At 42.5% G+C, this 16,272-nt stretch overlaps 1 protein-coding gene across 1 annotated transcript; it reads right to left on the bottom strand.

Moving 5' to 3' along the window:
- Positions 1-2,032: 2,032 nt before the first annotated feature.
- Positions 2,033-9,522, bottom strand: LOC125509722 (sodium/hydrogen exchanger 6). The gene is made up of 22 exons (XM_048674746.2): positions 9,145-9,522; positions 6,974-7,025; positions 6,789-6,848; positions 6,683-6,707; positions 6,507-6,592; positions 6,304-6,415; positions 6,151-6,213; positions 6,032-6,051; positions 5,862-5,956; positions 5,664-5,692; positions 5,120-5,151; positions 4,993-5,040; positions 4,858-4,918; positions 4,581-4,678; positions 4,432-4,507; positions 4,312-4,331; positions 4,059-4,156; positions 3,862-3,971; positions 3,701-3,787; positions 3,122-3,201; positions 2,850-2,950; positions 2,033-2,417 (listed from the first exon to the last, which is right to left on the bottom strand). The coding sequence occupies exons 1-22, from the start codon at positions 9,356-9,358 to the stop codon at positions 2,380-2,382; spliced, it is 1,605 nt and encodes a 534-aa protein (XP_048530703.1). The 5' UTR covers positions 9,359-9,522; the 3' UTR covers positions 2,033-2,379.
- Positions 9,523-16,272: the final 6,750 nt, after the last annotated feature.

The following is a 16,272-nucleotide window of genomic DNA, read 5'->3' on the forward strand; positions in this document are numbered from 1 at the left end:
CACATCGTGCCGACCTAGCTGGAGCGGTGAGTTCTTCCACCGAGCCACTCTTACACGGGGCCCGAGGACTCGACGCGGGACGTCACGGAGGAGGTCAACGAAGACGAGGTGCGGGCCCACATCCACACTTTGACTGATCTGATGTTGGACAAAATCCCCGTCGTCGTCGTCTCGGAGCCATTCTGCATGAGGCCGCCTTCCTTTTAGCTCGTGAGCATTTTTACTTCTTGCCTTGTTCCGACTTCTTCGAGATTTCTTAGGAATTCGTAGGCTCCGTGTCTTTCATGTCAGAGCCGCTGCAGCCCAGGCAGGTCCTGGACCCGACGATGGCCAAGTTGCTGGGGCTGGAGCTGAAGAAGGCTCCGGCGGGTTGCCATGCTCCCCAAAGAAGGAAAATATCGTCACGCTCCCTGAGGAGGAGTAGAGCAACAAAGACGACAACGACAAAGAGGAGGAAGGCGACAACGATGGCAACCAGCCATTTGAAGGTGAGGGCAACAAAAAAGCTCAATGGCATTTGACCAAACACCTGTCGGGCATGGTGTTCGCCATGAAAGTCGTCGGCGGGGGGCGGATGGTACGTGGTTGTGAAGGGATCCTGGGTGGACGGCGACATAGTCCAAGGATGGCAGGCACGTTGGTGGGGGTTGCGGACGTCCTACGATGCCTGGGCAATGGTTGGAGGGTACAACAACAGCGTTGGACGAGGAGGATGCAAAAGCAAAGCAAGGGAGAAGTGGAAGGTTTGCGGGAAAATCGATGTCCGGACCATCCGCGGACTGATGGGTAATACGTTGGATGACAAAATATGTCCGGATAGCTCGATCGAGACGGATGCGTGCGATTTAAAGGTTGGAGATACCCTAAGCATATTCTAAACTTCAGCTCAGAAATACTTCCTCCGTTTCAAAATAGATAGTATAAAGTTGGGTCATCTATTTTAAAACGAAGGGAGTAGCATATTAATGCAACGGTAACTAACTCGCTTTGTGGATCATGCAAGAAAGAACCTTCCCGTAGTAAAAGATTTGGCATCTTGTGTGACCGTATCTTCCCTCCTCCGTCATTGGCTACTTTTTGACATAAAAGCAAATTCTGCAACACGTAAGTCTTCTATTTTTTTTCAGACTCGCTTACTTGTGAACGAAGCATCACCCAGATCCTCATTGCCGGCAAAAGGTTCGTGTCAACCGCCAGCGGGAGCAAGCAGCAAGCGGCGTGACCAACAGGGACACACAAGACTAGTACTTCCTCCAAAAGTTGAGTCATCTTATTTTGAAACGGAGGAAGTACTAGATAGCAGAGCTGAAATAAACTCAGACGTCAACATCGCAGCCGAACCGTTTACAGTTGAGAGAGTATAGATCAAGAGCAATGATGCCACCTCTTCTGCCACAGTACGAATCAACATCTTCAGTACGAGCCAACATCAGCAGTACTGACGAGTATTAACTGAAAGATGGCAACGTTCGTTCTGCTTCCTACAACCATACGGTACGAAGACAGAAGAGTTTCTCTCAACGCAGACAGAAAACAGCCACAGAAAATGCAGCCGCCGACGCCTCAAACCTTCACGCATCAGAAGAAGAGAAGAGCTTCTCTCAACGCAGACAGACAAGTTTTTGTCAAAACTCCGATGAACCCACAACTGGTGCTGTTACATAGGAAGGCAAAATGCTACTCGTACGTACTTGCATATTCTCAACTGGAAGAACAAAATTCCGTGCCTCCTCGGTCCCTAGAAAAAGAAAGCCTAGCAAGTTTCTGCTTCTTTGGGATTTCGCAAGAATTCGCAGGCTTCGCAGCTTTCATGTTGGAGCCGCCACACCCCGAGCATGTCTTGGACCCGGTGATGGCCAAGTTGCTGGGACCAAAGCCAAAGAAGCACCGCAATCGAACGGGTTTACATACAGTTGGGAGAGTGTAGATCAAGGGCATTGATGCCACCTCTTCCGCTACAGTACGAATCATCTTCAGTACGAACCAGCATCAGCAGTACTGACGAGTATTAACTGAAAGATGGCAACGTTCCTTCTGCTTCGTACAACCGTTTCTCTCTCAACACAAGAGTTTCTCTCAATTCAAACAGCGAGATGAGACTCCGGTGAACCCAACAACTGGCGCTGTTAAATGAAGAAGGCAAAAATGCTACGTGCAGGAAAAATAAAAATTTCAAGCCTCCTCAGTCCTCACAAAAGGAAGCAGGATACCTAGTAATTAAATTTCCGCGTGTGACGATACTCTTTCCTACCACACATGCTGAACTATCCTAATGTCCCTATACACTGAACTATCTGGCAGCCTGACACCAACTTTGATAAATCCGCTGAAAACTAGTCACTTCGTGCTTGCAGTCGTTAGCTATAGCCTTCCCAACATCTAGGCGCTGGGCCTGGGTATCCCCAACACTTCACCTGCTGTTCATCCAGAACAATAGTCAATCAGCAAGGAATACTCGAGTTATAAAGAGCATAACCTTAATATGCGCAAGGAATTAAGATAATGTGAGCCAGTTGTCATGCTTTGCCTCTGCGGGAGGGGAAGCATCTTTGCTTTGAGCTGACTATAACTCATTCGTGCAGAGAAAAAAGACAAATACTTACTGAACAATGAATAGTACAATCCATATCAATACCGAGCATTTTACTTTTTCGTGTCTTGCGGATGAGATTGAATTTGCTCCTTAAATTGCATGGATGTAGAACAAAACCTTCCACAATACTACAAATTATTTGCACATTTTTTAAAAACTTCTATGACCGAATTTTACGCAATTCAAATTTTGGCTCATTTTCACTTGATGTTTTCCCTATACACAGTAAGGAATGGAAACTTAGATATGTTCTTACAAGAATCATCGTCGTTGTCGTCATCATCATCATCGTCCTCGTGTTGAGAGGTAAAAATGGGAGTGAGATAATTCCTGTCCAATAAAGCAAAAGAGGAAGTGCTGCAAGACAAAAATAACCTGATCAGAAAGCTCCTGCTCCCTTGCTGCAGCAAGAAACAATAGAGAATGCTATCGACACAAATACACAATTCTAATAAAACGGAACTCCTTGAAGAAGAATTCAAGTCGAACAAGCAGCATAGTTTCTAGGGCAGGTGTTAAGTAGTGCACCTTCTCCGGAGATCTCTGAGTTTCAATTGGAATTTGCTCTTACTAGGTGTCCCTTCCTCACTGCTTCCCTCAAAATTCTCCTGCATTCAGCAAGTGAGCTGTTCATAAACATAATTAACCAGTATTTTCTCAAAAAATAATGATTATAAACCGCCGGTAATACTATGGCTTTTTACTTGAGCAGTGAAATGTACAAGGACGAATGAAGTCAAACAGTGAACAAAAAGCAGGGTATGCACTGACCTAATAGGGAGCATACATTTTATATTTTTCCTTTTAGCACCATTTGACTCTAAGGTTGTGAACATTCTTCAAGGAACTAAATTGCCATATATATGGAGAAACATAATGATTGTTTTTTAAAATAGGGACATTAAATCCAGCACATTTGAATAACATATGAGGCACTCAGCATCCAACATCCAACTGCCCCTTTTCACCCCTAAAATGGGGCAGACAAGCTTCGAAACCGGGCAGGTGGCCTGTCCACCTACAAGACCCTCTACGCCAGTTCCTACCATTGTATTTTAGATATAAAAGTATATATGCATTGCTATTCAACACTGCAAAAGCACTTGCCTCGTATGGGTGCCGATAACGGTTACTATCCCCGACTACTTGTAGGGCTTCGAGCATTGTTCCAGTTGAACCTCCGATCAGAAGTACCTGGGATGTTGCAGTGAGAAAGTTATTTAAGTTGTTTTAGAGAATTACTAAAAGAACTACATGCAGCAACTTACAGTTAGAACAACAATAGATGTCGTAGCGGTGAAAATTGTCTCCCCATGCCCGTCAGGAAGATCATGAACTGACTGAAGAGCAAGGGCAAAAGCCATAGCTCCTCTAAGTCCTGAACAGGAAACACCAAGTTCTAGTAGCTTAAACTTGAATGTATTTATTTGATGATCCGATGAGCATGTTTGATGACAATACATACCGCTATACCAGAGGGCCAGCTGATATTCCCTAGGTATTTGGGAATTTGGTGGTCGTGCCAAATTCAATATGTATGCACAAGAGAAGACATTTGCAGCCCTTCAAGACGAGACATGAGAAACCTAGTAAGGCGCCTAACAGACTAAACAAGTTTGACAAATGGAACATATTCTCCAAACGTTCAGCAACCAAGTCTGACACATCACATGCCCATCAAATAAGGAAACAATAAAGATCAGTTCAACGAATGATACCTTGCAACTAATATGAAAACCTGCATTAGTTGACAAAAGAAATAAACTAAGGAAACAACAAAAATTGCAACATATTTATTAAGTAGAAGAATCACAAGTTGGTGCAGAATCAAAGGATACAATTGAGAAAAATATGAATCCAATATGAGACCAGCTTTGACGTTCCATTGCAATATCGAACCCCATGTATATGAATCTGTTTAGAAGAATAACCAACTTATTAACTAAATTTGTCTAGTTATACATGCTGCAAGTAGAATCTGACTTACATGAATGCTTCTGCTAGTGATGAAAGCAAATGGAAAAAACGAGCAGTAAAACGCTGAGAATCTTCTGACAAGTTATAAAATGTGTATCTCTTCATCACCTGAAATAAAAATTTAACATCATGTAAGTATCTTTGCCTGAGAGTTTATGATCCCAGTAAGTTAAACTTGGTTACTGGTCAATTTTGGGTGTTACAATCCCATTAGAAATTCAGTAACTAAGTATAACTTCCAGTGTACAGAAGAAATACAAGGCAGAGTTCTCAAAACTGAAACTTACAATCCCGGTAAAGAGAATAGAAACAATGCCAGACAGGCCAAGGCCTTCAGCTAACATGTACCTAACACAAAAGACAGTTACTGATATCAACCTATAAATGAAACATAGTGCAAAGTAGATAGGCTTACGACTTACGAGAAGTAAGGGAAAAGCACAAACAAGCAGCTCTCCAGATTATGTAAGCTGTAGATGAAAATCAAGAAATTTAGTTGCTCATATGATATACTCTAGTTTTGGAAAAATTAGATGTGTTAGATCTTACTTCTCTACGCCAAGTTCTGCATACTTGAAGAGGTTCGACAGAATTAAGGAGCACAAACATGCATGTCTACACAACAGAAATGAGAACAACACAGTTTTACCAGTGTGCAATTCATATCCCTTCTGGAACCATACAAATTATCATCATGGCTATATCAATACAAAGTGTTCTAATTGACGATCCTACAGAAATACACTTTACTCTCGACAGTTAAGGAAGTTATACACTTGTACTTAACCGCCATAATCCAAGTTCTGGTTTTCGTATCATTTCGAACCATTTTCCCCCTTTTTGTTCACTATAACCACGCCATTTGAGGGTAATCTTGGATCACCCCGAGTTACACTCAGAAACCAGAGAAAAACCGTGCAGATGCCTGCAGAGTGGCATGCTAGACTGCTATATCTATAATAATAAACTACAGTTTCAGCTATATGCTGTTATAGACAGGTTACCAACGGAAACCACCATACTTGCATAAATAGCATTAACAAAGTGAAAATTAGGCTCCTATTAATTGAACAAAAGGCAAAGTAGAGGATATGAGAGCAGAAATAAGCCCAACTCCAACGCCTGCACAACAAAAAGGTAGTTGAAATATCAAATGTGGAATGATAGATACAGGTTTGTATACAACCATAAGGAAAACTAAGAGAAAATAATCCCATCGAGCAAGCGAATACTATAATCTACTAGAAATGTTCCACACATAAGCAGTTTTAATGAACTAGAATTACATTACCTGATGACATAGAACCAACAAAGTTCTCAAGAAACCTCAAGATAACTAGGAAAATATTCTGGCCGGAAGAACTTGTCCTCATTGATGCCATGGTCCTGAACGAATAGGGATTTTAAAGCAAGATTGAGAAAGAAAGCACACAAAGAAAATCTTAGGAATAGCACCCTCACCTGTACAAGGATATAGCCACCTTAATTGTCAGAACGTAGGTGAATACCAAGCAATATGTGAGTATCAGTAGAAAACATTAAAAAATAACATGTTTTAAGTACGAAAAAATGACGCATACAGCATCATTTAGAACCGATTCTCCAAAAACAAGAGCATAGAGGTTCACATCGGTGCCAAGTTCCTATAATTCAATGAAGAATATGTAAACATTTATTTTAAGATAGCAGTAATTAAACTTGCACATGTTAGTATATGAAGGGACAGCAGAAACCTGAAATATAGACAAAACAGTTACAGGATCTGTTGCCGACACAAGAGCACCAAACATCATACATTCGACCAGAGGCAACCTATAGATGATGAATATTAACCCAGCAAGGTAGCTGCAAGAAAGGTAAACTGCAACATTATATGCTTATTAATAGAGGGAACTGGAAGGAATATGCAAAGTGGCAACATAAAATGGTTTCTTACACTAGAAGACCCGTAACAATGGAAGCAATGAAGGTTCCCAGGATTGCGAAAGTTATGATGGCACCGAAGTTTGAAAAGAATGGTTTCTACGAGAAACAAAATTTGAAATGTTTAGGTGTGAGCCTGGAACTGATGGAACATTAAGGTACTGTGGACCTCAACAATTCAACACTTACTGGTGCTAAGTTGAACCCTGACTGAGTAAGGTGCAGTCAAGTAAAACATGTCAAACTTCCCAAGAAATAATTAAGAAACAAAATCGGTATATACATTAAAGGATATAATATAATTGGAGGAAGCAAAAAGAGAAGGAAGAAATCCTCCCGAAAATTGAACCATCTCCTGAATTATTTCAAAATCAAAGATCAAACAAACATCAAAGATCGCACAAAATTAAAAATATTATGATAATTTACATGGCGATTTCTTTCAACTGGGACAAAGGAAAAAGAGATGCAAGAATATACCTAGTACTTTTCTGAGTGTTTGATATGTTAGCAAACCCTCCAACAATCATTCCTGATATAAGAAAGTATAAGTAACTACACAACAAAGGTATAATATACAATTAATACACATATTTCAATGTACCTCTAGAAACTATTATAACAATGCACTGCTTTGGTTCAAGATACTCTAGGTATATTAGCTAGTAACATGTACGTAGTTTGCACTTTCTCAGCATTACAATTTCAATTTTCAAATGTAGCTTAATGAAAAATTCAAAAAAAAGCTTAATGTCTACAGAAAGCTGTTACATAGGTTTACTCTATAAATACTTAGTTTGAGAGTACGTTATATTAGTGTAACATAGTTTCGTATACAGTTAATGGACCTTGCTCCAGAATTAAAACTAGTCATTGAAGAGAGAAGTGATTCTCTAGCCAGCCTCTGCATCCAGGAAGTTTTCAACTTGGCAAGGTTGGGATGGCAAATTACTTGGGTCACAGCCGTCGTGTGTCAAACTTTTTTTTTTCTGCGCCCGCATGGAGACAGTGTGGTCTTGGACGCTCCTAACCAAAAGGCCTCTCAATTGGCTCCCAAGTTTTTTTCCCCCACTGAGAGCGAAGGTCCTACAAACACGTGGATGGCTGTGCTCAAACACCACGGTAGACCGTGAATCCCTTAAATGTGGCCCGTTAGCTAGATTTGACCCAATCAACGGTTACATTTGCTTCTCAGCCCTTGTTGAAGAGTGGAATGCAATAGGCGTATAGATGAATGTGTGCATAATTAGGAACTGAAGCAAAAGTTCTAGCACGTAGTCCAGAGAGTAAGACACTGGCACTCAAAGAGAGGGTAAGGTAGTGAAGATTTGTAATAAACTACCTGAATGCATGTGTTTTAGTACTACCAACTGTAATTCTCCTTCTAACCCACAATGTAATTCCTCTAGCATGTTCAGCTTCAATCAAAATGTAAGTCCTTCTACACTCTCACATCCCAGTGCACTTTTGCTCATGTTGTTCTTATTTAGCCCTTCGTTAATTTCATCAAGAATTGACTAATTGAGCCTATACCTCTAGTATTTAACTATTTATCCTATTGGGAGAAAAAAATTGTGGAACTAATTTAAGGGTAGTATTAGTATTTTGCCTACACCCTCTGTTCCCGCGCTAAGTCCAAAAGGACCTACGTATTGTATCGGAGCCTATACCTTTAGTATTTATTCTTTTGGGAGGAAAGGAAGTTGTAGAAATAATTAAAGGTAGCATTAGTATTTTACCTACACCCTTTGTTCCCGCGTTAAGTCCAAAAGGGATCGTAGGGAGTAAAATATAACCATATACGTATACACATTCTTAAAAAAAAAACGAAACCGCATTGCGTTCCATACAAGCAAGCAGAAGGGATTACAACAAAGAACCGATCACCTTGCACGGTTGCACCCAATAAGAATGCAAAGACATTAGACTGCCACATTTTTTTTTTGACATATATTAACAAACTAAAAGCTTGAAACATGAATCATACTGAGTGTAGAATTAAACACATTATGCATCAATGGCATTTTGGCAGCGGTTCAGCACTCCAACTTAGCTAGTTTATAAGGTAAGTAGAAAGTATCAACAACTAAAGGTAGCCGATCCTTTAAGCATGACTAAAATAAACGCAAATGGCACAGCATTCATCTTATATCTCAGAAATCAGAAAACCGACACATGATGACTAGGTATTTTCCCAAAGAGCACAACAATTACAAGCAATTGAACCAACACTCAGTCGCAGCAGTAAAACTGAACACTGTCAGTACACAGCAGCGTGTACAGCGCATGCATTTTATAATTTGTTCAACATATTCAATGGACTCTATAAGGTCCAAATAAAACAGCGCGCACAGATTGGTTCGCAATGTTCATCCTACATCCTCGCAATCATCATACCACCGCGCACCACTCGTCACTAAACAACCCCAATTCCTGAACCAATCAGCTCCGTCTCACCCACCCACCGACCGAACCAAAGGCACGGGATCAAAATCGCACGGGGAATCCGTATCCACTGCGACCGCGAAGACTTGAGGTTGCATGACTAGAATCCCTGAATCCCTAGCTAGTTGCCAGTGATACGATCGGCATTTCCGACCTGGAACCTCTGGGGATGGAGGGCTGGTGGATGGACATGGACGGGTATGTACCGATGAGGAGGGATGCGCTGGCCTCGGGCAGGTAGTAGAACTTGCGGCGGCGGAGGAGGTGGCCGAGCACGAAGGAGAGCACCAGCATGGATATCTGGAGCAGGATCCCCACCCCCGCCGCCTGCTGCTCGTCCACCGCCCCGCCGAACCCCGGCATCGCGCCCTGGTGCGGCGCCGCCGCGTAGTACGCCCCCGCCCCCGCCTCCATCCTCATCCTCCTCCTCCTCGCGGCGCGCGCCCTCCCCCGCCGTCGTCTCCGGCGCCTCGTTCGATGCGTTCGCCCGTCCTCTCGCGCGCGCTTCGCTCGCCGGTTATTCGGGCGAGTCGAGTGGCGACGCCTCTCCTTTCCTCCAGTTGCGGACTGGACCGATGCTCTCTGCTTGTCCTGCTGCGGTGTTGCGGAAATGGACGGCTGAGGGTCGGTTTGCCCGTTGATCTGACGGGTCTGAGAGGCCGCGCTGTGTGGAGTGTGCGGACTAGTGTGTAAAAAATATTTGATATGCGCGCTCAACTATTTGATATGACTATTGCTTTCAGATGTATTTAAATGTTGGACTGTGATACATATCAAACGTTCGTACCTATACAAAAGGTCCGAACGATCCCCACCTTCATGAGGCCGAGTGCACGTAGCGCGCGAGGCCGAGCCGTCGAGCGGAGGCAATCGTGAGGCCCATCTCAGCGCCCCTTGCGTGACCCTGGCCCACAACCATCACGCATCACCGCCTCCCCTAATCCCCAACTTTCTTACCTCCACGGCAAGAAAAGGCAACAAACACTCTCCATCGACCCTCCTCTTCCTCTTTCTCTCTCCCCGTCGACGAACTCAACCATTCATCTTCGTCCCCTACCCACCCACCCCCCCAACCCCGATTTGATCCAGCAATTGCTTCACAAAACATGCAACACACTTGAGGAAATTGAAGTTACCACCGGATCTCGACTTGATCTACCACTGGGGATACCAGAACTTACCAAGCGTCCAGAATCCAGCAATTGCTTCACAAAATCATGCAGAAATGCTTGGGGGACTCAAGTTACCACCAGATCTCGACTTGATCTACCACCAGGGACACCAGAACTTACCAGACGTCCAGAATCCAGCAAAAATCTAGGTGGATCAGGTACATCTAAGCACTCCCTACTGTGTCTGAATTCCAATCCAATTCAACCCACACTATTAGAAAAGGGGGCAAAGGTCCAGGCCGGGTCAGCCCATTAGTCCCGGTTCAGTCCAGAACCGGGACCAATGGGGGCATTGGACCCGGTTCGTGAGCCCAGGGGGCCGGCCGGGCCACGTGGGCCATTGGTCCCGGTTCGTCTGGACCTTTGGTCCCGGTTGGTGGGACGAACCGGGACCAATGGGCCTCGCTCCTGGCCCACCACCATTGGTCCCGGTTGGTGGCATGAACCGGGACCAAAGGCTTCCCTTTAGTCCCGGTTCATGCTGCCTTTAGTCCCAGTTCATGCCACCAACCGGGATCAATGGTGATGCCTATATATACCCCCTCGCGTAAGAGCAGAGCACACTGCTCTGTTTTTTCTGGCCGAGGGGGAGAGGGCTTGGTGGTGCTCTAGCTCACCTCCTATGCACACACGGTGTTCGATAAAATGCCCGAGCCATACTACTTAAGCTTTCTCCTCTCCAAGCTCGACCTCCAAACTTCATTTTCCTCAATATTTGTCTAGGTTTAGCGGTCCGTCACGCCCCGTCCCTGTCTTCACCGCCGTCGATCACCCGCGCCGAGCTCATCGCCGGCACCACCGTGGTGAGCCTCTTATTCTTATCTTCTTTCTGAAAGGAAAAATATTCTTATTTGTATGTTTACATAGATACTTTTATCATTTTCTTACTTTTATTATTGCATCTTATATAGTGCGATGGTTTTGGTATCCGCCCCCGTCGGCCCTCGTCCTGTCTATGATTCGGATGTGGTATATATTATCTTTATAACTATTGGTTCATTTATTGTTTATGAAAATTATGCCGACCAATGTGACATAGATTTTATTTATCTAGGATGTATGTGAACCGAAAATTCCAACCAACCCTATTGTCGAGAGGTTAAATTTAGTTGAAGAAGAAAACAATTTCTTGAAGGAAAAAATAAAAAAAATTGAGGAGGAGAAGATGATATTAGAGTTGCATGTTGCGGATGTCGTTGATGATCACAAGATCAAGATGGATGCAATGCGCTTGAAGATTAGAAAGATTAGAAAATATGCCATTCATACCGAGGCTTGGTATCATTATGCCGTTGGATCAATTGTTACCTTGGTTGCAATTATGATCGCATTTGTTTTCGCATTGAAATGTTTTACATAGTTTCAATGTATGGTTTAATTAATTAGATGCTTTGGAGAGCTATATGTTGTTAGATGAGAACTATGTATGTACTTTGGTTTTAATGTGATGATGAACTTCTATTAATTTGGACACTTAATTATATATAATGCACGCAAATGAACCGGCAATGGATGTACGGTGACAGACACACCTCCGAGTACATTAAGGGCGTGCACGAGTTTCTCGATGCGGCTGAGGCAAACAAGCAGAATGGTTTTATGTGTTGTCCATGCGCTAAATGTGGGAATACGATGTCTTACTCTAACCGGAAAATCCTTCACTCCCACCTGCTTTACAAGGGTTTCATGCCACACTATAATGTTTGGACGAGGCACAGAGAAATAGGGGTTATGATGGAAGACAGCGAAGAAGAAGAGTACGATGACAACTATGTGCCCCCTGAATACGGTGATGCTGCAACGGGGGGAGCTGGTGAAGATCAAGAGGAACCAGACGATGTGCCCAATGATACTGCAACGGGTGAAGCTATTGAAGATCAAGAGGCACTACAAGAAATATGTCAACTAGTGACCTTCTATCAGTGACCCTGAAAGAATTGGTCATAGATCTATGACCATTTGAGACCAATTGGTCAAAAGCTGTTCGGGGGGCTCCAAACCCTAAACCATTGCGACCATTTTGGTCAGAAAGGTCGTAATTTCCTTACACGAAATGGTTATAAAGCAAACAACGCTAGTCCTCTGCCTTATTTCTAGTTGTTAATGACCAATATAGATGGTCATAGCCTTGTAAATTGTGGTGGGTTGCTATGACTAGGCGTCACCTCATCAGTTTTGCCTATGTGTCATGTCCATGTGGCAGTTTTTGCCCTAGGTTGTGAAGCAACCTATATTTCTGTCATTCCCAAAATTCCCAAAAAAATCTCATAAATTCTTTGGGTCATATATTCGTCAAATATGTAAAAAAACCTTCCTTGCCTAGTTCAAAAATAATTCAAAAATATTCATTTTCCTATTCTGTTCAGAACAACAGTTTGTGAAGGAAGTATCACTTTGGCATGTCCAAATAGTATCCATTTTCTACAGTGCTTTCCTATGCCCAAATAAACATCCTCCACCAAATGCCAGCTCAATCCATTCATTATTTTGAGCCCAGCTTCAACATTCGTATTTATGTCTAGTGTGGTACTTTGCAAAGCAAGTACCACCTAGGCTCCTCCTTTTGAGCTGAAATTTTTTGAAGACGGTCTTCTTAGTAACTGATCATCCTCAGCCAAAACACACGCCCATTAGTCATGTACATTTCCTGTACCGCTAATCAAACACTTGGCTGCTAATTCATGTTTGAGCATCGATCGGTCTCCTCCTGAGAATCTTATGTTGTAATTTTCTTCCTAGCACCTACCTGGGGAGTTCCCAACCCACTAGACATGCCTAGGCCGCCCAGAACACATGGCAACGCCACGGTCACGCGGTGACCATGTGGCGGGCATGCGAGTTTACGCGCTCTAGAGTTGGGGCCCTAGGCCACTGCCCAAACCTCGACGTATCGCCACAAAACCATGTATTTCTGATTAAATAGGTACTTATGTAACTAGAAATGATTTTTGAAAAAAATAAATAGCAAACTATGAGGCAGCTGCAGTTCAAATTTGACCCGCTTCCAACTGAATCGACGGAAATTTGTCTTTTTCACGAGAGGTGGATCATAACTTTTTACACCCAACCATTTTGTCAATTGTGCATTAAATATGTCCTAGTATTTTAGAAAAATGATTTGGTCCAATTTTGCAACAATTATTTTGGAGGTCCTTCACAAAAAAACCTCCTTTTGGATACTCGAAAAATGGAAAATGGTTTTTCGTCCAAAGAAAATGAAAACTTCCTTAGGCAATATTGTTTGCCATTCCAATATGCACCCTTTTGCACCATATGAGATCATTTAAGCAAATTATGCCATGAATGTGGCCATAAAATTGATCATTTGGCTTGAAAGCCATTGATCTCCACACGTGATAGCTCGTTTTTGAGAACACTTTTTAAAAATAATTGCCGTATTACAAGTTTGTTATTTTTCCTGTGAACTTGGCCACATATAATGACACAATGCGAAGGTTTCCCAATTTTTTGATTTTTTTTGAATTTTTTATGCCCGTTTCAAAATGCGGTCAAAACAACGGGAATGACCGTTCCTAGCTAGTGGTTTAATCTTGGAATTTTTTTGGTGTTTCTCTGATTAAATAGCTACTTTTATACCTAGAAATGATTTTTGGAAAAAATAAATAGCAAACTATGAGGCAGCCGCAGTTCACATTTGACCCGCTTCCAACTGAATCGGCGGAAATTTGTCTTTTTCCGGAGAGGTGGATCAAAACTTTTTACACCCAACCATTTGGTCAATTGTGTATTAAATATGGCCTAGTATTTAAAAAATGATTTGGTCCAATTTTGCAACAATTATTTGGGAGGTCCTTCACAAAAAAACCTCCTTTTGGGCACTCGAAAAATGGAAAATGGTTTTTTCGTCCAAAGAAAATGAAAACTTTCTTAGGCAACATTGTTTGCCATTCCAATATGCACCCTTGTGCACAATATGAGATCATTTAAGCAAACTATGCCATCAATGTGGCCATAAGATTGATCATTTGGCTTGAAAGCCATTGTTCTCCACACGTGATAGCTCATTTCTGAGAACACTTTTTAAAATAATTGCCGTATTACAAGTTTATTATTTTTCCTGTGAACTTGGCCACATATAATGACATAATGCGAAGGTTTTCCAATTTTTTGATTTTTTTTGAATTTTTTATGCCCATTTCAAAATGCGGTCAAAACGGCGGGAATGACCGTTCCTAGCTAGTGGTCGAATCTTGGAATTTTTTTGGTGTTTCTCTGATAAAATAGATACTTATGTACCTAGAAAAGATTTTTGGAAAAAATAAAGAGCAAACTACAAGGCAGCTACAATTCAAATTTGACCCGCTTGAGCAAACTACAAGGCAGCTACAATTCAAATTTGACCCGCTTCTAGCTGAATCGGCGGAAATTTGTCTTTTTCACCAGAGGTGGATTAAATCTTTTGACACCCAACCATTTGGTCAATTATGCATTAAACATGGCCTAGTATTTTAGAAAAATGATTTGGTCCATTTTTACAACATTTATTTGGTAGTTCCTTCACAAAAAAACCTCATTTCGGGCACTCGAAAAATGGAAAATGAATTTTCCGTGCAAAGAAAATGAAAACTTCCTTAGGCAACATTGTTTGTCATTCCAATATGCACCATTGTGCACAATATGAAACCATTTGAACAAACTATGACATGAATGTGGCCATAAGATTGATCATTTGACTTGAAAGCCATGAATCTTCACACATGATAGCTCATTTCTGAGAACATTTTTTTAAAACAATTGCCGTATTACAAGTTTGTTATTTTTCCTGTGAACTTGGCCACATATAATGACACAATGCGAAGGTTTCCCAATTTTTTGATTTTTTTTGAATTTTTTATGCCCGTTTCAAAATGCGGTCAAAACAACGGGAATGACCGTTCCTAGCTAGTGGTTTAATCTTGGAATTTTTTTGGTGTTTCTCTGATTAAATAGCTACTTTTATACCTAGAAATGATTTTTGGAAAAAAATAAATAGCAAACTATGAGGCAGCCGCAGTTCACATTTGACCCGCTTCCAACTGAATCGACGGAAATTTGTCTTTTTCCGGAGAGGTGGATCAAAACTTTTTACACCCAACCATTTGGTCAATTGTGCATTAAATATGGCCTAGTATTTTAGAAAATGGATTTGGTCCAATTTTGCAACAATTATTTGGTAGGTCCTTCACAAAAAAAAACTCATTTTGGGCACTTGGAAAATGGAAAATGATTTTTTCGTCCAAAGAAAATGAAAATTTCCTTAGGCAACATTGTTTGCCATTCCAATATGCACCCTTGTGCATAATATGAGATCATTTGAACAAACTATGCATCTTCATATATGATAACTCGGTTCCGAGAACACTTGGCTTAAAAGCCATTGATCATCATACATGATAACTCGGTTCCGAGAACAGTTTTTAAGACATTTACTGTAGTTAATGTTTATTATTTTTTGTGTAAACTAGGTCAGATATAATCCCACATTGTGGAAGTTTTTTTTTTTTGAATTTCTTTCAAAATGTTGTCAAAACGGCGGGTATGACTACGAGTCTTCGGTCACTGGGAAGGTGACGACGACGAACTCCTCGCTCGCGACCACCTCCTCGATGCCCTGCTCTTCTACGTGCCGAGGTCCTTGCTGGCAGCCTTGCCGGATAAAAATCCAGAGCTTCTTTATTCAGTATTGCCGCCCCCGCCCCCGCCCCCGATCGCCACCTAAAGCTAAAATGATCCACACACGCGGGATCCGACGACCCTCCTCACCGCCGACGACCAAGAGGTCACCGGCGGAGGGGAACCGCCGAAAGACGACGCCAAAAGAGTCGGTTCTCTTAGCCAAAGAGATCCGCACTTTATTTTCAGCCGGTTACGATCTACTTAGATGGTCATGGACGTCGCACACATGTACTCTATTTTGATTGGTTCAGAGGCATGTCACGCGGATCATGGATCGAGCACCGTCCGATCCACCCGGATCCAACGGCAGCGCTCCCTCCTCACCTTCTCACCCCACCTAGCCCAACAACCCACAGGCCACAGCCCGCACTCCTCCCTCGTCCCCCGCGAACCCTAGCGCTCCCCAATCCCTCCCACCTCCCCTCCTCTCGCCGCCACCCACCCCTCCCCTCGCTCTCCTCCCTCCCTCCCTCCCCTCCGGCAAGA

This window comes from Triticum urartu, chromosome 5A, assembly GCF_056163025.1.
Source record: "Triticum urartu cultivar PI428250 chromosome 5A, HENAU_Tu73, whole genome shotgun sequence".
NCBI lineage: Eukaryota > Viridiplantae > Streptophyta > Magnoliopsida > Poales > Poaceae > Triticum > Triticum urartu.